This window comes from Xenopus laevis, chromosome 7L, assembly GCF_017654675.1.
Source record: "Xenopus laevis strain J_2021 chromosome 7L, Xenopus_laevis_v10.1, whole genome shotgun sequence".
Taxonomy (NCBI): Eukaryota; Metazoa; Chordata; class Amphibia; order Anura; family Pipidae; genus Xenopus; species Xenopus laevis.
The window spans coordinates 64830208-64854265 of record NC_054383.1 but is presented as its reverse complement, the minus strand read 5'-3'; the positions used below and the strand labels follow the sequence as shown (position 1 = coordinate 64854265).

Sequence of the window (24058 nt, the reverse complement as noted above, 5' to 3'; positions counted from 1 at the left end):
TTATGTTTGTGTTAGCAAATGTTTGGAATTGACAAAACAGAACATCTCTTTTTTCTCACACTTTAACAGCAGCATAGATAACAGAGTTGGGGGAGATGGATTGGAAGAATGTCAGATATTCAGTGATGAAGAGTATCTTACTATAAGTTCTACATCTATCACTCCTCCTTCTTGGGGAGAAGTTTTGGATGAACAGACAGCTGTTTATGATCCACCACAGCCACGTGCTCTCATCCCTCTTCCAGAATCCTGTGCATCTCCAGAGTCTAGTGAAAGTGAGAGTGAATGGGAAGATTTAGAAGAAAATGCTGATGCAGAGGAGGAAGGCATTGTCTCACATGTGAGTTTAAAACATATCTATATTTAAAAGCACAGTGTGCAAAGTCCAGACAGAGGCACACTATGTTATGATTTTGCTGAATGGCTGCAGGACTCATCTGTGCCTTCTGATGCTGCAATGTGCTTTTCATGCCTGATTAAAAAAAGAGCAGGGTGCAGCTTTTCTGTGTTGCAAGCAGCATTATTTTTGGGGCTGAGGCAACAGCTCCAATGCTACCCCCCAACCTGCTTACCTCTTTGTCTTTGGAGCAGGTCGAAGAGGGCCACATCGCTAACACATTTTTATATATTTTTACTCTTAGCACTAGAGATGCCATAAATTTGCCATTTACTATTGTGGCTTTGATTCTATTGGAAGAACTTGATTGAATTAGTTAATAGTAAGGGAGTTCACTGTGACTTAAAGTCCAGGTTTATTTCTTATTGACTCACTGTATAACTTTTTTTTTAATAAACACATTGTGCAGATTGTTTATTGCAATATAAATAAAATTATCTTCATGAAATAGTGGTACAAAATTATCTTAGAGGTTGAAATGCAGGCAAATAATATATTGTTTCCCCTTTCAGGGCCTCCACAAAGAGAAATCAGTGCCCTTGCAGTTGCGTACATTTTCACCCTCAAGTTGGTATCATCAACCAACTACCTCAAACAGAAGATTTAAAGTTCCCTCTCCAACAAGACGGACTCATATTTCCTCAACTGCCATAAGATTGAAAACCCATTCTCCAACCAGAAATATAACCCTTTCCTCCCCAACAGTCAAAGTTTCCCCTCCTTCCTTAGAAAGACAACATTTTCAGTGTTTTTTAGATCCTGCATCTTGCACCCTGCAGTTGCCATTAGCTTTGCAGAATTGCAGAACCTATAGTGAGACAAATAATGGGGTCAGTATGTTACATCATAAGTCAGCTGATGAAGCTCAGACTGATTTAAACACATCTAATAATACAGTTGATCAATACAGTTGCCAATCTACACAACAGTCAGAAATAAAAGACTTGCTTTACAGCTCTACGTGTCAGTCAAATGACTATAACAGTGCACTCCATCAAAGCATTCAGTATGAATTAAATAATAATTTAAAAACTATAAATAATAACTTTTTGGACCGCTCAAATAAAAATAAAGAACACACTGAATCTTCTGATAAGTCAGATGATCTGAAGAACATATTGCTTGGTGACCCTCCAGAACAAACATTTGACAAAACACCTATTTTAGAACACACTTGGTCTGATCTTCATGCTACTGAAAATGAAGAAACAAATCACTTTCAAACTGAACTGCCACATGAAGAAATGCCAGAGAATCAATGGAAGAATAACAGAACACAACAGGAATACATACAAGAGAAGCTCAGTATTAATACAAACAAAAAACAAAAAGGTGAGAGCTATTACTGCAACATAATGAGTTTTAAGTAAACATTCAGTGAACAAAACACCATACAAAATTACAAACAGGATTGTCCCGTATGTCAATCTTTGATCATCCCAGAGTTACATAGTAACATATGAGATGAGGCTAAAACAAAGACTTACATACTGTACATCAATTCAGCCTTTGTTGTCTAAGTGAGCCTGTCAAACTGCTTGTTGATTTTGATGAAAGGAAAAACACCCTCTGAACTCTTCAGTGTGGCTCATGGGGTGGGGGGGTTCCCTTCTGATTCCAATACAGCAATCGAGACAGATAGATTAAAATAGCCCATTCAGTAACACTGTATGTTTTTCTAAAAAGCCATCCAAGGTTGATTCGGTGTATTTGTATTTAATGTATCTGATGGTACAGCTGCTTCAGAATTCAACCACTGCACAGCTCTCACTAAAAAAACCCTTTTCATAACTTGTGATGGAACCTTCTTTCTTCTAATCTAAATGAGTATCTAAATGCATATCATATCTCCCCTTAAGTGGGTCTTCTCCAGTGTAAAAAAATCCAAACTTGGCCAGTCTTTCTTCATAACTGAGCCCTTTCATTCCCTTTATCACCTTAGTTGCTCTTCTTTGGACTTTCTATATTTAATTAATATCCTTTTTAATCAGTGGAGACCAAGACTGCACTGCTGTTTCTAGATTCGACCTTACCAGTTTTTTGAAAAGGGAAGAATGACTCAAGGAGTCTATACCCCTTGTAATACAGGATAATACTTTACTACTACTACTTTTCCATCAAGGATTTGCCTAATATAGTAAAATAAAGTGGCTTGCATATTGGTAAATCCCAAATTACCCAAAAACCTTACATTTATAACATTGAATCAAATCTGCCACAGATCTCCCAATTGCCAGTTTGCCCAGATCCCCCTGCAAAGATGCCAAGTCCTGGATGAAGTTTTGTGTCATCAGCATACACAGATACACTTCTTCATATGCCCCCTTCCATGTCATTAATAGACTAATTGAATAAAATTGGGAGATTAAGTGAGATCAAGGCTCAATCTAACAATCCATTTTACAAAAGGATCTGTCAATCCAACCAATATAATCTTAGAACATAATTGCAACATACATTTTGAAATACAAGTGGATGAAATTTTTGAATGAAGCCACTAGTGTGATTGTGCTAGTGTGATTTCTTCCTTAAAGTGATACAGACACTAAAAATGTTATTTCAAAATTTTAATCTGCATGAAATTTACCTAAAGGTCATGTTGATAGTTTTTTGCTGATAGTTCCGCTTTTGTAAGTAATTGTTACTTAAAGTTCCTATACCTGACTGTTTTGTTAACCTGACTGTCCCTTCTCAACTTGTCAGTAAGAGTTTCTAATGCTAACAGACTACTGCTGCACAAATATGGCAGCCCCCTCATAGGGAAACAAGGGGTAAGAAAGGTAATGTAAAAGCATCAGGCAGATACTTTTATGGCAAAATTATAAATAGAATTCAAAGATAATTTTACAATAGATATTTAAAAAGTTTATTTTCTGGTGTCATTATCTCTTTAAGAAATTAATGCATCTGTCTTGTTTTCTTTGCAGTGGATTTATCACAACTGGATTGTCCCACCATCCAAAACCCTTGTAATTGTGCACTAAATGAGGTATTTGTTTTTTAACTGCAAGGTATAACTGTTTTGAAATTGAATTTGATTCTTTCAAATCCTAAATTCTAAATCTCATTTTATTTTTACTTTAGTTTGCAAATTTGTAGAAATATAGGTTTTTAAGAAGGTCTCTTATGAACAAGTGTATACAAATGTATATAATAATTATTCTGAACCTGCATGTATGAGATGCATGAGAAGGACTTTGTGGTGCTTTTTGCTTGCAGAGTAACAAAATACCATTTAGCATTGAAGTAATAATTCTACAAATGTTAAAAGCATATAATATCATAATAAAAAGCAAAAAATTAAAAGCACACAATTTTCAATATACATATATCATTCTTCAAAACATAGTTACATAGTTAAATAGTTACATAGTTACATAGTTAAATTGGGTTGAAAAAAGACAAAGTCCATCAAGTTCAACCCCTCCAAATGAAAACCCAGCATCCATACACACACCCCTCCCTACTTTTAATTAAAATTCTACATACCCATACCTATACTAACTATAGAGTTTAGTATCACAATAGCCTTTGATATTATGTCTGTCCAAAAAATCATCCAAGCCATTCTTAAAGGCATTAACTGAATCAGCCATCACAACATCACCCGGCAGTGCATTCCACAACCTCACTGTCCTGACTGTGAAGAACCCTCTACGTTGCTTCAAATGAAAGTTCTTTTCTTCTAGTCTAAAGGGGTGGCCTCTGGTAAGGTGATCCTCTTTATGGGTAAAAAGGTCCCCTGCCATTTGTCTATAATGTCCTCTAATGTACTTGTAAAGTGTAATCATGTCCCCTCGCAAGCGCCTTTTTTCCAGAGAAAACAACCCCAACCTTGACAGTCTACCCTCATAATTTAAGTCTTCCGTCCCTCTAACCAATTTAGTTGCACGTCTCTGCACCCTCTCCAGCTCATTTATATCCCTCTTAAGGACTGGAGTCCAAAACTGAACTGCATACTCCAGATGAGGCCTTACCAGGGACCTATAAGAGGCATAATTATGTTTTCATCCCTTGAGTTAATGCCCTTTTTTATGCAAGACAGAACTTTATTTGCTTTAGTAGCCACAGAATGACACTGCCCAGAATTAGACAACGTGTTATCTACAAAGACCCCTAGATCCTTTTCATTTAAGGAAACTCCCAACACATTGCCATTTAGTGTATAACTTGCATTTATATTATTTTTGCCAAAGTGCATAACCTTGCATTTATCAACATTGAACCTCATTTTCCAGTTTGCTGCCCAGTTTTCCAGTTTAGACAAATCACTTTGCAAAGTGGCATCCTGCATGGAACCTATAGTTCTGCTCAATTTAGTATCATCTGCAAAAATAGAAACAGTACTTTCAATGCCCACCTCCAGGTCATTAATAAACAAGTTGAAAAGCAAGGGACCTAGTACAGAGCCCTGCGGTACTCCACTAACAACACTGGTCCAATTAGAAAATGTTCCATTTACCACCACTCTTTGTAGTCTATCTTTTAGCCAGTTCTCTATCCAGGTACAAATACTATGTTCCAGGCCAACATTCCTTAATTTAACCAGTAACCTTTTGTGTGGCACTGTATCAAATGCTTTAGCAAAGTCTAAGTAAATCACATCCACTGCCATCCCAGAATCGAGGTCTCTACTTACATTCTCGTAAAAAGAAATTAAGTTAGTCTGGCAAGATCTATTACGCATAAAACCATGCTGGCACAAACTCATAGTATTATGATTTGCTATGAAGTCCAGTATCTTATCCTTTATTAACCCTTCGAAAAGCTTTCCTACCACTGACGTCAGACTAACTGGCCTATAGTTTTGAGGCTGAGAACGGGATCCTTTTTTGAATAGAGGCACCACATTAGCAATTCGCCAGTCTCTCGGCACTATGCCAGATCTCAATGAATCCTGAAAAATTAAGTAAAGAGGTTTGGCAATCACAGAGCTAAGCTCGCTAATTACCCTGGGATGAATACCATCTGGCCCTGAACCTTTGTTAATCTTAACATGTTCAAGTCTCTTTTGAATTTCTTCATGTGTGAACCATGCATCATTAGTTGTATTACTAGAATTGGGACTGTTAAGAAGGAAACCTTCACTTACTGGTTCCTCATTTGTGTAGACAGATGAAAAATATGAGTTCAGAATCTGCGCTTTTATTTTGTTTTCATCAACCAGCTGACCCCCCTCTGATAGTAAGGGTCCCACCCCTTCCTGCTTCATTTTTTTACTATTAACATATTTAAAAAATAATTTGGGATTTTTTTTACTGCTTGCTGCAATATCCTTTTCTGTAGCAATTTTAGCTTGCCTTATAGCTTCTTTGCATGATTTATTGGCCTCCTTGTACCATATAAATGTTTCGGCTGTACCAGCTAACTTGAAAGCCTTAAAAGCACGTCTTTTCTTAACCACCTCAACACCAACGCTTCTATTGAACCAAAAAGGTTTTGCTTTGCAACGACGTTCCTTGCTTACAAGTGGAATATACTGACAAGTATATTTATTAAGCAGCATTTTAAAGACTTCCCATTTTGTTCTGTGTTTAACCCTGTGAAAAGCATTTCCCACTTAATATGTTGCAGAGATGCCCTTATACTGTCAAAGTTTGTACGTCTGAAATTTAGTGTTTTAGTTACTCCCTTATAGAATTGCTTCTGCAACAGAATCTCAAAGGAGACCATGTTATGATCACTATTCCCTAAATGCTCACCCACACAAATGTTAGAGATGAGTTCAGTATTTTTAGTTATTACAAGGTCCAAAAGAGAGTTATTCCTAGTAGGTTCTTGAACGAGCTGGAATAAAAAGTTGTCATTCAGCATATTTACAAACCTACTAGCTTTTTCTGTCTTAGCAACCCCATTACCCCAGTCAATGTCTGGATAATTGAAGTCACCCATAGCAACAACTTGACCCAGCTGTGAAGCCGCTTGTATCTGCAAGAGTATCTGGGCTTCATACTCGACACTTATACGAGGAGGTTTATAGCATACACCAATGATAATTCTTTTTGTTACCTTTTGCCCAGTCAAAATCTCTACCCAGAGTGATTCTACACCCTCACCAGTGCCAGCTATTTTTATTTCTTTAGCGCATGGCTTTAATTCAGGCTTTACATACAAACACACTCCTCCACCCTTTTTAATCCCTCTGTCCCTCCTAAAAAGGGTGTAACCATTTAAATTCACAATCCAGTCACATGTTTCATCCCACCAGGTCTCAGTGATACCAATTATATCATAATTTTTAGAGCATGCAATTAATTCTAGGTCTCCCATTTTACCTGACAAACTCCGTGCATTTGCCAGCATACAGCGGAGGTTACTACTTTTACTTTTGAAATGTGCATTACTTAGTGAAGAATTATACGTTAAGTTAGTATTATTCTGTTTTCCTTGTAACAGAGGGACCTCCTTAGCTGGTAAACTGTATGCCCCCCTCACTCCTCCCCCATGACCCCTTACTAACCCCACTGCCCCGTCTACACTAGCTTCCCCATAATCCTTTATCTCACCCATCCCCCCCTTGCCTAGTTTAAACACTCCTCCAACCTCTTAGCCATTCTTTCCCTTAGCACCGCGGACCCCCTTCCATTGAGGTGCAAACCGTCACGGCTGTATAGGTTGTACCCCAACGAAAAGTCAGCCCAGTGCTCTAGGAACCCAAACCCATCCTTCCTGCACCAAGACTTGAGCCACGCATTTAGCTCCCTAACCTAGAAATAAGCTGCAAGCATTTTTGGTATAGTAATTTTCTCTTGTCACAGGACAGTCTTCTGAAAATTGACTTGGAAAAGCCAAGCAGTGGAGGTTTGGGGTTCTCATTGACCGGCAGCAAGAATGGAGGAATGTTCTTAATCAAAGCACTAAGCCCTGGCAGCGTGGCAGCCATAGATGGGAGGCTGCACATGGGAGATGTCTTAATAAAGGTAGGAGTACCATTTAATCAATATTTTCTACTGTTTCCATTTATAATGATAGTTTTTATTAGCTCTTTAAAACTGAGAATAAATGAATGGTTAAGAGGCAGATTTTTCAAAATTTGAGACAATAATTTGTATCATTTCTAGTGTCTTGTCTATTTCTCTTGCCTAGATTGGGGGACACAGGCACCATGGGGATGAAGATCCTGTTGCTTGGAGGATGGACACTAAACGGTTAATAAGCTCCTCCTCCTGCACTGGTTCTCATACCCTGCCTACTTCCTTTCCCCTCAGTTTTACTTTAGTGTCCTCAGAAGGAGGACGGATGCTACTGGCTGGGAGCAATGGTGCCGATTTATTCATGTGCCATGCCAGCAGTGGGGCCTGAGTTCACTTTCCCGAGCCCCCCACCAGCCGAATAATATTGTGCCCTGATTGCCTTCCCGCTCCACGGAGGTCTGCAGGCAGAGGCTCCCTCAACACCCTGGGGCTGCTGGTTCCCGCTCCACGGAGGCTGCACCAGCAGCCCAGAACGGGGTACGCACCAAAAATAGGGCAGGAATGGCTGGCAACGAAAGGGGTAAGTGTTTTATTATCCCCTTTTCACCCCCTTCTGCTTCGACTTCCACAGACAGGGTAGGCCCCTATATGCTGCTTACTCACATCCCCCCTAGGAGCAGAAAGCGTTCTTACCCGCTCTGGCTCTAGAGGAACGGCACAGCTTAGTTACACGGAGGGACCGTCATTGTGTTGGTCCGATTCTTCTGCGCATGTTGTTCCGGCCGCCATCTTGGAAGAGGGCTTCGGCACTCTCTGCGGCGGCCATTTTCTTTGGGGCATACTGCGCAACTTGCGTTTCACCGTCCTTGCCGGCGCATGCGTCACTTCCGGCCGCCATCTTGGAAGAGGGAGTCGGCGGATGCACTCTCTACGGCGGCCATTTTCCTTGGGGGCATACTGCGCAACTTGCGTTTCACCGTCCTTGCCGGCGCATACGTCACTTCCGGCCGCCATCTTGGGACACGAGCTGGAACGGCAAAAGGAGGAGAGAATACACTCGCTTCCTCTACTTACTGAGTCGATACTGCAGAGCAACCAGAGTAAGTACTCTTGTTGTATTCCCTAGGCAGTTTTAGTCTTGTTCTGGCACTAAGCATGTCACTTTCACCCATGCAGGTCGCCCATACAGGGACAGCCCAGGTGCACAAAGGACTATCTCAGTTCCCTGCCTGCTTCCTTTTCTTAAGGAAGAGCCAACCCTCTATAGCATGACTGACAGAGTAGAGGAAATGCCCTCTTCTAAGCGGCAGACTAAGTCCCGCACCCCATCTCAAATTGCATTCCTTGCATGCTCGTCATGCAAAACAAAATTTGACATTGCCTCTTCTGACCCAAAGTGTGTAGCTTGTAGTACTGGTAATATACCGGCTCCTAGCTTACCAAATGCAACCCTACAATCCGGCTCAGCGATAGCTTCGGCTTCTCAGGCGAGCTCGGATTCTGAATTGGTGCGTGCTCTCTCCCTCTCACTGGCTGGTCTACAGAATCTAGCCAGGATTCCAGAGACTTTGGACAAGGTTTTGGAGCACCTCTCTAGTCAGCCACAAAGGATGAGCGCACAGGCAACTGCTTCTAAGCGGTTTCATTCCCCCCCACCTGAGTCACCTGAAGAGGAAGAGTCAGGGGAAGAGGGGCAAGTGTTGTCAGGGGAGGAGTCAGATCAGGAGCTGGATACTCCCAGGTCACAAAGGGAGGTAGAATCACTGATACAGTTAGTGTTACAAACATTAAACATTGAAGACACAGCAGCTACAGTTGAGCCTAGCAAAAACATTTTCAAAAGGCAGAAGAAGACTTCATATGTTTTTCCGGCTTATGAGCACTTAGATGACATTGTTAAGGCTCAGTGGAAAGTTCCAGACCGCAAGCTCCAACTATCTAAACGCTTTTCACAGTCCTATCCATTTCCTCAGGAAAATACAGACCTCTGGTCCTCCCCACCAGTGGTGGATCCTCCGGTGTCACGTCTATCTAGGACCACAACCATACCAGTGGCTGACGCAGCTTCTTTTAAGGACCCAATAGACAAACGTCTAGAGGGTTTCTGTAAGGCCATTTTTTTCAGCAGCAGGAGCGGCGCTTCAACCAATCTTTGCCACAGCGTGGGTGTCAAGAGCAATAGAGATATGGGTTGAGCAGGTAGCACAACTTATTGGGTCTGAGGACCCGTCTACTGATCTTTTATTGTCACAAATAGCCGATGCAAACTCTTATATCTGCGAAGCAGCATTGGATGCAGCAAAACTCATTGCCGGAGCTTCAGCACAGTCCATTGCAGCCAGACGTTTTCTATGGTTAAAAAACTGGTCTGCGGACCTCACATCAAAGAGATCACTAGTCAGTCTTCCGTTTGTGGGTAAACAGCTTTTTGGAGCAGAGCTCGATAAGATTATATCACAGGCGACGGGTGGAAAGAGTACCCTGTTACCGCAAAACAGACCCAAGCGCACCACCTTTAAGAGAAGACCTTTTCTGCGGCCCTTTCGTCAGGGTCAAGGCCAAAGGCAGAGAACACAAACGGAAAAGCACCAATCTTCCAGCCGTTCCAGATATCCAATCAAACAAGGCCACAACTGGTCTTCAACCAGACAAACCGCCAAGCCTTCTCAGGAGAAACCCGCCTCCGCATGAAGAGGTGCCCACCCCCGAGAGTGTTTTTATAGGCGGACGCCTAAGAGACTTTCGGGAGGTGTGGGAACAGAGAGTCCAAGACCCTTGGGTCCTGAAGGTAGTCTCCCACGGATATCTCATAGACTTTATACAAGTTCCTCCAAAAAGATTTTTTGTGTCACGTCTTCCCTCAAAGGAGCCAAAGCGTTCAGCATTTCGAAAGATTCTCCGAGATCTCACAAGCTCAGGGGTCATACAGCAGGTTCCACCTCTAGACAGGGGCAGAGGTTTTTATTCCAATTTGTTCATCGTCCCCAAAAAGGACGGATCCTACCGTCCTGTGCTGGATCTAAAGGCAGTAAACAAATATGTCAAACGTCAACATTTCAAAATGGAATCCATTCAATCGGTTCTGCTGTCCCTGGAGATGGGGGAATTTATGACAGTAATAGATATCAAGGACGCGTATCTTCACGTGCCAATACACCCCAATCACTACAGATTCCTTCGTTTCTTCGCTGCAGGAGAACATTGGCAATTTGTGGCACTTCCATTCGGCCTATCCTCAGCCCCGCGTGTCTTCACAAAGGTCATGGCAGCAGCTCTAGCAGATTTAAGGCTGCAGGGAATAGGAGTCATACCATACTTGGACGACCTACTAGTCAAAACTCCGTCTCATGCCTTAACAACAAGTCACCTACAGACAGTGGTGGAAAGATTGACCCAATTAGGTTGGCTCATCAATTACAAAAAATCAATGTTCACTCCAACGCAACGGACAGAATACCTAGGTCTGATTATAGACACGTCGCTGGGAAAAGCTTTTCTTCCACCTGCCAAGATATCCACCTTTCGCACAAGATTAATGATCATTCAGAAAGAGAGATACATACCACTCAGAGTAGCCATGAGAGCACTGGGGACAATGGTAGCGGCTATTCCAGCTGTACCGTATGCCCAATTACACACCAGACCATTGCAGAGACTAATTCTATTACATCAAAGAAAGATGCGTACAGAGCTAGACCGCAGGATACTGATAACAGAGCCCGTTCAGGCGTCAATGAAATGGTGGCTCCAACCATCAACATTGCAATCAGGCAAGCTGTTTCCCAACCATACATGGACAGTAGTAACAACAGATGCCAGCTTACAGGGGTGGGGAGGAGTACTGGAACAACACACAGTACAGGGCAGATGGAGCCCAGGGGAAGGATCCCTCCCAATCAACATCCTAGAGCTCAGGGCGATATGGCTCTCCTTGTCACACTGGACCCACAATCTCAAGGGTCGACCAGTGAGAATTCAGTCGGACAACATGACGGCAGTGGCCTACATAAACCATCAGGGAGGCACAAGAAGCCAAGCGGCGTTGGCCGAAGCACAAAGGATACTTCTTTGGGCAGAGGAGAATGTGCCAGCCATCTCCGCAGTACACATTCCAGGAGTAGACAACTGGATAGCAGACTTCCTCAGTCGAGAGACAGTAGATCAGGGCGAGTGGAGTCTGCATCCGGAAGTGTTCCAAGAGATAGTAAAAAGGTGGGGTATACCAGAGGTGGACCTAATGGCGTCAAGATACAACAACAAGCTGCCAAGCTTTATGGCAAGAAGCAAGGATCCTCTAGCAGTAGCGGTGGACGCGCTAATAGCACCTTGGCCGTTTCACAAGGTATACGTGTTCCCACCTCTCGCTCTGATTCCAAGAGTCATCAGACGAATAAAGGAAGAGAGAGTAGAGGCGATACTGGTGGCTCCATTCTGGCCCCGCAGACCTTGGTTCGCAGAGATCATGCGGCTAGCAGCAGACACTCCATTTCGGTTTCCAGTCAGGGACGATCTGTTAACACAGGGACCTATCGTCCACCCGAATTCTCCACGGCTGGATTTAACGGCGTGGCTCTTGAGGCCTTGATACTCTCCAGGTCAGGAGTTCCACAGGAGGCCTTACCTACATTATTAAAGGCCAGAAAGCCTGTATCTGCACGGATTTACCATAGGATATGGAAGACCTTCATCTCATGGTGCGAGACTAACTCCAAAGATCCACAGATCTTAAACGAAGCAAACGTACTGTGTTTTCTGCAGGAGGGACTGGATAAGGGTCTAGCCATCAGTTCCTTGAAGGTCCAAGTATCTGCACTATCTATTTTCTTCCAACACCAGTTGGCGTTGCGGCCTAACATTAAGACTTTCATACAGGGTGCTCTTCGACAGGCACCACCATACCGTCACCCAGTTCCGCCATGGGATCTTAACCTAGTACTATCAGCTATGCAAGAACAGCCTTTTGAACCTATCATGGACATTCCCTTGCTTACACTGACTATTAAGACAGTATTTTTATTAGCCATCACGTCGGCTAGACGAGTGTCAGAGTTGGCAGCCTTATCGTGTAAAGTGCCATTCACAATTTTCCATAAGGACAAGGTAATTCTAAGGCCAACACCGGATTTCTTACCTAAAGTTGTGTCCGAATTTCATCTGAATCAGGACATTGTAGTGCCTTCCTTCTGTCCTCATCCCAAGACACAGATGGAGAAAAAGCTGCACAAGCTAGACGTAGTCCGTACGCTGAGTATTTATGTCTCTGTTACCAAAAGTATAAGAAGAACTGACAGTCTTTTCATCATTCCGGAGGGACCGAGAAAGGGCCTCCGGGCATCGAAGGCAACGATTTCCAGATGGATCAGGTCGGCCATCTCAAAGGCTTATGTAGCAAAGGATAGACCTCCACCCTTCGGGATTCGAGCTCACTCGACCAGGTCGATGAGTACTTCCTGGGCAGTACGCCACCAGGCTTCCGCTGAACAGGTTTGTAGAGCTGCAGTGTGGTCTTCAGTACACACTTTTTCCAGGTTCTACAAGATACACACTTTCTCCTCGGCTGAGGCAAGCTTTGGGAGAAAGGTGCTACAGACTGTTGTAAGCTGAGCACTGGGGTGCAAGTCCCGCCCTCATGGGTAGCTTTGGGACGTCCCCATGGTGCCTGTGTCCCCCAATCTAGGCAAGAGAAAAATAGATTTTTGTACTTACCGTTAAATCCTTTTCTCTTGTCCTACATTGGGGGACACAGGCCTTCCCTCCCTGAATAGGTTATAATTCAAAATTCTTCTAGCACACTGTCTAAGTGTGACTGTATATAGTTCATAGGGGGTGAGAGTTCCTTTTCTGTTTGCACATGGTGATAGTAGGGTTGTCCTTCCTTCTTCGGCCCGAAAACTGAGGGGAAAGGAAGTAGGCAGGGTATGAGAACCAGTGCAGGAGGAGGAGCTTATTAACCGTTTAGTGTCCATCCTCCAAGCAACAGGATCTTCATCCCCATGGTGCCTGTGTCCCCCAATGTAGGACAAGAGAAAAGGATTTAACGGTAAGTACAAAAATCTATTTTTTTTCAAAATTCTTCTTGAATTTGCCAATGCTGCCCTAGAATTCTATTAAAAAGATTTAGTAATCCACTGAACTATTTCATAAAATAAATTACTGATGTCTGTATTGATTTCACATGTTTCTTATCCTTATTTTGTATGTGCATCTAGGTGAATGGACAAGAATTAGCAGGACTTACGCATGAAATGGCAGTTGGCATAATTCGTGAGGCCAAAGGACATGTACATCTTACAGTACAGAGAAGCATCACACAGTGCAATTCTGTACTTGAAAGAGGTATATTCTTAGCTGTAAAGTAAATGTGGTTAAAATGACTGGTACATATTTACAAAACTAAAATGGGTTGGAAAAAAAGACCAAAATGCAGCAAGTTCAACCACTCCAAATGAACCCCAGTGCACAAATATACACATATACACACATATACAGGACTATATACATTCACATATGTAAAATATATAGTGAATATAGTAAGAAAAATGTTGTTACATATTTTTCATTGTGTTCAAGATTGTTTTACATTTTTGGGGTTATTTATCAAAGAGCTTTTTTATACTCACAATTCGAATGGTTTCCTATTTAAGACAAAGCTGAATTGGCAAAAACTTCAGCGAGTCTGAGTTGCAAAACCTGAAAACTCAAATTAATCAGGTTTTCGGCAAAAAAATACTTGTTTTTTTTTTTAAATATCGTGGAAAACACAACTCGAACCTTAATATATAACTGCCTTATTGTCTGTTTTTAAGATGATCGGTGGCTCACACCAGACACGAAAAACCAAGGGCAGGATATATCAGATGCATCAGTGGATTATATTCATGCGCAAGACAAGTAAGGTTGGCAGTAAACATCAGGTTTTTCAATAAAAGCCATATGTGACTAATATGCCAATCCTGTACCCATTACATTAAGAAGTATTATATATATGTGTGTGTGTCCTGTGTACATAAAATAACTTGTTAATAAATAAAGTGGATTCTGCAACAAAAGTATGTGCTGTTCTGCCTACTTATTTTTGCCCATAATGCTTTAACGTTGCTTATCACGTTACTTTTGCAAAATACAGTATGTTTGTTTTCTTTACATGGGGCAATAAAGAGGAGTTAAAAAGACCTGACGCCTTCAGCAAGTGCTATATAAGCATCTTAAAACTATTTAATGAATATTGCACATCCCTAAAGGGCATTATACACCAGTGTTCATTTGTTTTTCTTGCAATGAAACTGAAGTTATTCATTTTCCAACCTTCTTAGTTTTTCAAACAGTTGTGGGAGGAGAAGGCAGTTAAACAGAGTACCCTTCCAAATTAAACTCCCTGTATAATGAACTCCTCCTTATCTGTAAGCCTGTCAAACATTCAAATTCCATGTACTTGCAGGAGCCTGCTGATTAATTGTGAGGATGTTTACTCATTTGATGCAAGTGAAGAATGACCACTTGCTTGAACATGGTGGTAAATCCAAGTTTCCCCAGATGGTTACCTCATTAGCTGCAGCTGACAGATAACAAGCACATTGCATATTTCTGCTGTTCGCACTGGTGCACCCAAGTGACACCATCCCCACAATGCAAATGTCGTTAGAAGTAGCTTGGTGCACAGCTGCAGTGATGTTGGAATTTTTGGGGAAAAAGCTGTGGAAATAAAATATGAAGAAAATGTTTGTTAATGAGCCTTTATATATTGTTATATAATTTGGGGTTTGCCGGATAAGGAATCTTTCCATAATTTGGATCACTATACATTAAGGGAGTTATGTAATAAAGGACACTAAGTTTGCCCAAGAGCAGTAACCAATAGCAACCAATCAGCAGGTAGCATTTATTGGTCACCTGTTTAAAAGCAGACATCTTATTGGTTGCTAGTGGTTATTGCTCCTGGACAAACTTTGTGCCTTTTATTACATATGGGGGGGTGTCTAGTAAAAAATAATTTTAACATGAATTAAACCCAATAGGATTGTTTTGACTCCAATAAGGATTAATTATATGTTAGTTGGGATCAAGTAAAAGGTACTGTTTTATTATTATGGAGAAAAATATGTTTTGAATTATTTGATAAAAATGAAGTCTATGGGAGATGATCTTCCCATTATTCCAATCTTTCCAGTTTCTGGATAACGGATCACATACTGTATTTGTCTAATATTGGTGAACGTCTTTGAAATATGCATTGGGTTAATCCTTTTTTTATAAAAAAAATCTTTAACTTTAGTTATAAAGCTTTTTAGTTTTGTATGGTTTATTTATTTTCTTAGTTTGTTACCTTTCCAGCAATGCCTTTCAAATGAAGTCTAAATCATGCAGCAGCATCCCTTTAAAGAATGGCAATGACTTATCAAATTGTGACATCATGGAGAAGGAAAATGCTCTGACTTCTTGTTTTGGTAACCCTTATATCAATTATTATTATTATTTATTTTGGATCCAACATGCGTAGGTTTACATTTACAATACTCTTCAGTGATTAGTAGATCAAACTGCATATTGCATAGTTAATCTAAAATTTGTCTTCTAAACACTTTATTTTTACTGATGGTTTTTAATTCTTTTAGGTTTAACGGTGGCTTGTTATGTACTAATAATGAGATTTAGGGGCAGATTTATCAAGGGTCGAATTTCGAAGTGCAAAAAACTTCGAAATTCGACCATCGAAGTAGAATTCATAGGATTTTCAACATCGTATGATCGTACTACGATCATACTTCTAATCGAACTATTCGAATGATTTAATCGTACGATCGTACGATTTCACTTCGACTTCTAAAAACTTAGCCAAATGTTGGCTATATGTTCTAGGAGGTCCCCATAGGCTAACATAGCAATTGGGCAGATTTAAGGTGTCGAAGTTTTTTAAAGAGACAGTACTTCGATTATCAAATGGTCAAAGCATTTTCATTTGGCCTATTTGATGGTCGAAGTACCCAAAAAATACTTCGAAATTCAAAGTTTTTCTATTCGAATATTCACTTCAAATTCACTTCAACCGTTAGTAAATCTGCCCCTTAAATATCTAAAGATAATATATGCAAGGGTTGGCTCAGTTTAAGGGGTTGTTCGCCTTTAAATTAACTTTTAGTATTATGTAGAGTGTGATATTCTGAGACAATTTGCAATTGGATTTTATTATTTGTGGTTTTTGAGTTATTTAGCTTTTTATTCAGCAGCTCTCCAGTTTGGAATGTTAGAATTCTGGTTGCTAGGTTCCAAATTACCCTAGCCACCATGCACTGATTTCAGTAAGAGACTGGAATATGAATAGGAGAGGGCCTGAATAAAAATAATTTAAAAAAAAATACATTTGTAGCTTTACAGAATATTTGATTTTTTAGATTGAGTCTGTAACCCCCATTTGAAAGCTAGAAGGAGTCAGAATAAAGTAAATAATTAAAAAACTATAAAAAATTAAGGTCAATGGAAAAGTTGCTTAGAAATAGGCATTCTATAACATACTAAAAGTTAACTTAAAGGACACGTAAACGCCCAACACAAAAATTTAATTAGTGAACAGCCTCTTTGAAATCTTTAGATATAACAGTAAGGCTGCAGCATCCCCTTAATTACTTAGAAATCCTTCTACTCCTCTAACCCATTCTGCCCCCTCCCTCAGGAATTTGCTTTGTCTGTTGACTTATGAGCATGCTCAGTTCTTCATAGCTCAGATTACTAAACACACCCTCCAGTCTAACAGCCAATGAAGAGGTAGCATTGCTGGTTCTCATAGAAACTCTGCTCTAGCTGTCTGATCCTATTTTTTTCTCCTAACCACCTTTCCTGAGCTCAGCTTAAACATTGCAGTGCTCAACCCCAGCAGAACTTTTTATCAAATGTGCCTGTGTAAACATGCAGTCTGCATTGCATGAACTTTACAGCATACATGTCCTGTTTGCAGATGTCAATGTTACTGATGATGTGAGGGAAAATGGCCGCAGGGTGAAAGCTCCTATTTGTTTTAACAAAATGGGATGGTGCTGGCAAATGGAGGTGGTATATCCAGTACAAATGATGTGCCTTGGGTGGGGAATATATGCCCAACTAATATACATGGTAGGAAATGTAGGCTTTACATGTCCTTTAAAGGTTTCTAATTGATAATGAGCATTGTGATCAAATTGCAGATTACACTTCATTATGCGCTGTGATATCAAGTATCATTTTTTGGTTTATAAATATTTTGTCCTAAGAAACTGTTAAGCCTAGATAATAAAAATTGATGTTCAGAATAGCTTCTTTCTTTTCTACAGGCTCTTTGTTAATCACTGAGGAGGATTTGCATTGTCTGCCTGTAAATAAGCAATTTTCAGAGACTGATATCCAAGGTCTTGTCTTTACTGCACAGAGAGTTATTCAGGATCAAGATCTTTACAAAGAGTTTTTGGTAAGCCATCATTCTAGCATTCTAACATCCCAGAGATAATACTTATTCATACTGTACCATTCAGGTAAAGTGTCAGTTTTGCCTGAGTATCCATACATAAAAAACGAATAAACTATAAAATAATGGCATACATAAAATATACATGCTGTACTATTGCACTAGAAACACTGGAAACTATTACAAGTTAGCATTTTCTTTTAATATAGATTAATGGAGATTTTAGATGGGAAGCTGAGTTGAGGCTAAGGAGACTATATGGGGTTTTACAGTTGTCTATTTTGTTTCCTTGTAAGCAAGGATAACCCCTTATGGTTTGATAGAAGCATCTGTGTTAAAGGAGAAATAAAGCTAAAATGCAAATACAGCTCAAAGTATTGGCCAGCATGTTTAGATCTGCTTACCAGAAGCTTTTCTCCAACTGAGTTTCCTTGTGAAATTATTCTGAAATTGAATTCCAAATTATTGCCAAGTAGACTGAAAGTATATCACATCCGTCTCTTAATAAAAATCCCCATCTCAGGGCATGCACATGCGCACAACCATGCCCCTGTGCATACACAATTAAATTGAATGGTTTTCCTGTGCAGCGAAGACATTTAAGTCACATGACACGTCATCACTATCTATGCTCGGTCCATTCTAACAGTCAATTTAAACTTTGCGCTTGTAATATCGTTGGTTAAACACACAAATAAATGCAATACTGATTACAGACCTCAGACAGTCAGACCTCCCCTGTTTGCAACTATCTTGTAATCGGTGTGAAAGAGCTTCTGTTACCATAGAGATGCCGGATTTTCCAGATAAAGTTTCTCCGATCTCCATACCTTAGTTCTGCTAAAAATGATTTAAACATCACATAAACCCAATAGGATTGTTTTTCCACCATTGTTGATATATGCAACTTAGTAAGGATCAAATGCAAGGTACTGTTTTATTATAACAGAGAAATCATTATTAACAATTAGAATTATTTGCTTAAAATGGACTCTATGGGAAATGGCCTTCCCGTAATTCAAAACTTGTTTCTAATTGTTTCTAACATGTTTCTAATTAAGGGATCCCACACCTTTAGTATGAAACATTGACCACATTGAGGCACAGATTCATCCATTTCAAAATGATTCACTGACTATGTATTACTCCACTGCACCTTAGCAAAATCGATAATGAAGGAGACACTCACTGATGAAGGGTCAGCTCTGTACAAAGACAAACTAAGGCAGATGAGGAACAATTTAACTGTAACATTTGAAAGGCCAATAAGTCTTACGCGGAAGGCCAACAGGTCATCTCACATAGCAGAAGGAGACAAGACTGGCCAGTGTCTAGCAGATTTGCCCCCACCCCCCTCATCTATACAACATCAGACCACAATGCTAGCACAGAACACAAGAAGCTATGAATTCAAGCAACTAAAAAAAGTGTGACTGCTTTATGCACGGATGTGGTTGTGTCAGAAAAATACTAGGTTTTAGAATATGGATTGCATGGATTTCATTCAAGACAAAGCCACCTTCCCTAAAATCCTCTCACCTCACGTATGCCTGTTAGGCATAGTTGATGACCTGGTTTTAGATAATGCCTAACACAACCTCTGGAGGTCCCTGTTGTTTTATGCTGGGAAGGCTAATTTGCCTTTATTACAGTAGCTCTGATATCCTCTGATAGCTAGAGGATTCCCAAACAATTTTGACAAAATCTGATGCAACCTCTTAGATGGTATTACATTTTGGTGTAAAACACCTTCACTGTTATTCAGTGCTTCTGTATAAATATGCGCATAAATACTTATGTAAAAACAACTAACCTATCTGTTGGTGTCCTTGACTTGTACACACGGTTTCCCTTCCCAATATTTCATAATAGACTAGAAAATGTGAAGGCAAACAGAGGTCCAGGACCACATCGTATTCATCCAAGGGTACTAAAAGAACTTATTTATATGATTGGCAAACCTCTTTCTTAATGTTTCAGGATTCTTTGAGGTCTGGCATTGTGCAGAGATTGGTGAATTGCTACTGTGGTGCCACTTTTCAAAAATGATCCCTTTTTTAGCCTGAAAAGTATAGGCCTCTTAGTTTTACATCAATGGTAGTAGGAAAACTCTTGGAGGGTCACAATACATGAATATGTTGCAAGTGACAAAAATAAAAACTTTTGGCAAGTTTTTTATTTCTTCAAAAAAAAACCCACTCTGGAAAAAAAAACGATCATCAGCAAAGCATTTGTTTAAGCCTGGAGGCTTGAGCATTAGTAAATCAGCCCCTAAATGTATAAACTAAATATTTATGTGATACATAAATTGGAGGGGTTGGACTTTTGCAATACAAATTGGCTATGTAATTATGACACATGTCAAGTATTGTATATTAATATGTAAAACATGTCATATGTAAAAAAAAATTTAACTGGATTTACATGGAGTAGAGAAAAAAAAGTTTCAGTATATCCTCTCTTTGCAATCCCTAGGCCTTGGAACACGAGAAACCAGCAGACTCATTTCATGTGGCTTCTGCACCAGAAAATCGTAGCAAGAACAGATACAGAGATATCCTTCCATGTAAGATTAGACATTATTCTTGTGGGATTAGAAACATAGTATAATTTGAGTTAAAGTAAAACATTTTTGTGATTTTGCAAGTAGGGAATAAGAACCCCAATAAACACTATTAAGGCTCTAGGCTGAAGTTCTGCTACCCTTCCCTACTAGTCATGGTGAGGGAGGGCAACATCTTGACAACCCCTGCTTATAGAAGGATAGTCTATGAAATGAATGAACTTTTATTTTTTATTTTCCCTATACTATACCTAGTAGTTGCACCTAAAAAAGATATTTGTGCAGTCTTACTGAGAAAAAGCCCTTAAACATTTGACAAATACTTAATTACAGACCATGTAACATCTCTAGGTTTATATTCATATTATTTTAAAGATTACTATCAGTGTGTAACAAAATCTTGTAAATCTTCTATAGATGACAGCACTCGTGTGCGAGTTGGGGATGAGGGATACATCAATGCAAGTTATGTCACTGTCCCAGTGGGAGAAAAAAAACTGCAATACATCTGCACACAGGGGCCACTCCCAGGCACTGTAAATTATTTCTGGCAGATGGTTTGGGAGAACCACAGTTCCGTAATCATAATGATGACTCAGGAGAGAGAGAGTGGGAAAGTGAAGAGTGAACAGTACTGGCCAGAGCAAATTCAAGGAACCTGGGAAGGGGAGAATCTATCTTTGAGGTTGGAATATTGTAATGCTTTGCAAGACTTTACTATCAGAATTGTGAGCTTATTTCAAAGAGAGGTAAGTAAATTATAAGCAAAATTAAACTACATGATCGATATATATGTCTTACATTACATGGGTTGCTGATTATGGTTACATATTTGTTTTAGACAGGGGAAAATAGGCTCATCACACACTTGCAGTTTACCACATGGCCTGATCACAGTACTCCTCAGTCTCCTCAGGCTCTTATTCACTTTCTTTGTTACTTACGGAGATTCCAGAATGACTGGCCTCTGGTTGTGCACTGTAGTGCTGGAATTGGAAGGACTGGTGTTTTAATCTGTGTACATGTAATACTCACATGTTTGGAACAAGGCATAACGGTAAGACTTGAAACTTACATACTTATACAGTACATAGCATACCTTTAGAAGTGCTGCAAGGCAGAGTTGACCAAAAGGATAGACAAATAATGGTTAAAGGTCTTCTGTTATTCTATCAATGGAAAAGTAACTTTCACAACTACAGTAGTTTATCTGTGCGACAATATAAACTGTTAGTTTATTTTAGGGAAAATATACCCCTATTTTTTTTTCGAGCTCATTCAGTTGGGATTATACAAAAAAGGTGAATAAACACTGTCTATAATATTAAAATAAAAAATAATTTTCATTACATGGTACAAATCTGCAATAATATTGTAACCACACACAAACTAGAACTATTAGGTTAAAGAGTGAGCTCAGGCACAGAGATGTGAAACTGGGACAACTGGCAAATACGCTGTATATATTAGAAACCTCTAACTATAAATCCCAGCATACCCTGAACATGCCCCAACACCAACAGTACAAATTCCATCTCTGAGAATTTCATAGGAGAGACTTCTCTCATAATCCTGAAAACATATGTTGGAGAACTGAGAATCTATCCGTCCCAATACACATTACCCATTCCCCACTGTCAGCTCAACTGTTTCGGAGAAGAGCTTAAACTACTGCTGTGTACAAATGTTATGTTATGCTCTGTTTCCTGACAAATAGCACTAGCATCAGACACTTCTGGTAGATCCAGGTGCCATGTGGAGCAAAGAGTTTACTGTAGTGTGTATCAGTAACAAGTAAAAGTCAGCTATTGTCAGATAGTAGGGGAGCAGGTTTAGTTATTTACATATTATTATGCAATTCCACAATACAGTTAGAATGCATCAAAAAATAAATATGCCATATTATATATTATAACAGAATTAGCGTGACATGGAAGCACACTTGTGCAGTCATTTGCTTTGTGTTCTGATGACGTTGCAGATCAGAAACCACCCTAGATGGTTAATGCATATGTGTGCTGCTATTTTGTGCATGCACACATTCTGTAGGGCATTCTGATTTATCTTTATAACAAGATATTGCCTCTTTTTTCAAGTCTGGTGAAGTACAGGGGTATGATATTGCAAGAGTTGGCATAATTTCTTATGTTATTATTTTGTTGACTGCAGTTTCAGATCAGTGATATTGTAAAGACAATGAGGCAGCAGCGCTATGGAATGATACAAACTAAGGTAAAAAACAAGAGTATTTTCTTCTTAACTCCCTATTACTAAATTTGTGATTATGGATCACTGCCTGGGAGCTATCATATATGCTTATTCTTTGTAAATGATAACTTTTCTTTTTTTATTATACTTTGAATTTTCTACACTAAAGATGAATATTGATGGGTTTTGTGTTTTTGCTAGTTACTAACATGTGATACAATTTCATGCAGGACCAGTACCTATTTTGTTATAAGGCTCTGCTGGCAGCACTAAGACTTCTTCCATACGTGGACCATAAGGATCTCTGTATTGTAGAAAAATGAAACAGCGTTGGAATTATGCCGCACTGAAATAAATCATCTTGCCAAGCTGTATAGAAAGTTGACTCATGGTCACTGTGTAGTAGACTATGTAGTACAAACACAGCATTGCCTTTTGAATTGTAGATATGATCACTGCTAATATTTCTTATCTAATACTGGAATCAACAACGCCCTGATGTCACTAAATTCATGTGTCATAATTCAGATGTCTCTCCAACATTGATGGGGACCCGGAGCTCTAAATATATGCAATATTATTAATAATAATAATAATAATATGAAATGTACATATAGAAACATAGTAATAAACTATAATATGGATTTTATTTTATTTTGGCACTTTATATAGTAGTTTGTTGTGTCTCTGTCTCCTATGAAGATTCTGTCATATGTGTGCCCTCCTCTAACCGCCACAGTAGACTACGGTCAGGACAATCACAAGTTACCAAGTGGCTAATGTATCAAATATCTGCATTTTTTACATAGATGTAACAAAGGTTACAGCTTGGTAAAAACTATAGCAATTTGCAAAATCTTTTTTATGCTACTTCAAAATTGTGTACAAAAGCAGTTTAACCAATTGAATACTAAGCACTAGATGCTTGTGTTTGAATTTTCAATTTATGAAGATGTAATAGTTCAGCTATGTCACTTTACAGCAAAGAATTAAATTTGACTGTTTTGGTGGGGTTTGCAAAATCATGGTCTGACAACAGATTGATGTCACCGAGGGTTCTCAACATTTTTGTTCATAGTCTCGCACATTTTGTAGACACATGACTATTTAGATAGCAAACTAAAGGTAGTAAGGTAAACTAAATAAAGTTTGGAAAATACATTTTATGCATTATTCCAATACATTTTATGCATTATTCCAATGCATCCAATGCAGAGAGAAAAGGATTTTGCACCTCTGAATGAGTAAATAAACAATAGTAGCTTCTGCTCTCCCCTCCCCAGTACTTCAGTGAAGCCTACCATGTTAGGCTAGGCACTGGGCCAATCTGCTTCCCTATGCCAGAAAAATGGCACAGACAGGTCCTATGTTCAATCACAGTGAATGACGGACTGCCTGCCTGCATGGTAGATTATCTAAGATTTGATAAATTTAACAGATCATTTGGCCTTCCTATTACACAAAGCCAGAAGCATGACATTGTTGATTGATACAATGTAGTGGTTGTGTATTATATTGTTATTTTATCTCCTTTTGTTTTCTTT

The 24058-nt window shown here is 39.6% G+C and overlaps 1 protein-coding gene across 1 annotated transcript in view; it reads left to right on the top strand.

Annotated features, from left to right (window-relative positions):
* Positions 1-23152, top strand: part of LOC108696337 (FERM and PDZ domain-containing protein 2) — an 86763-nt gene extending 63611 nt beyond the window's left edge. The window contains exons 29-41 of the mRNA XM_041569122.1: positions 70-340; positions 910-1729; positions 3325-3386; positions 7156-7317; positions 13521-13647; positions 14118-14202; positions 15643-15755; positions 17613-17746; positions 20219-20309; positions 20724-21055; positions 21148-21363; positions 22476-22538; positions 22745-23152. Coding sequence (XP_041425056.1) covers positions 70-340; positions 910-1729; positions 3325-3386; positions 7156-7317; positions 13521-13647; positions 14118-14202; positions 15643-15755; positions 17613-17746; positions 20219-20309; positions 20724-21055; positions 21148-21363; positions 22476-22538; positions 22745-22837 — 2569 coding nt within the window. The 3' untranslated portion in view covers positions 22838-23152. The remainder of the gene's footprint in view (positions 1-69; positions 341-909; positions 1730-3324; positions 3387-7155; positions 7318-13520; positions 13648-14117; positions 14203-15642; positions 15756-17612; positions 17747-20218; positions 20310-20723; positions 21056-21147; positions 21364-22475; positions 22539-22744) is intronic.
* The last annotated feature ends 906 nt before the right edge of the window (positions 23153-24058 follow it).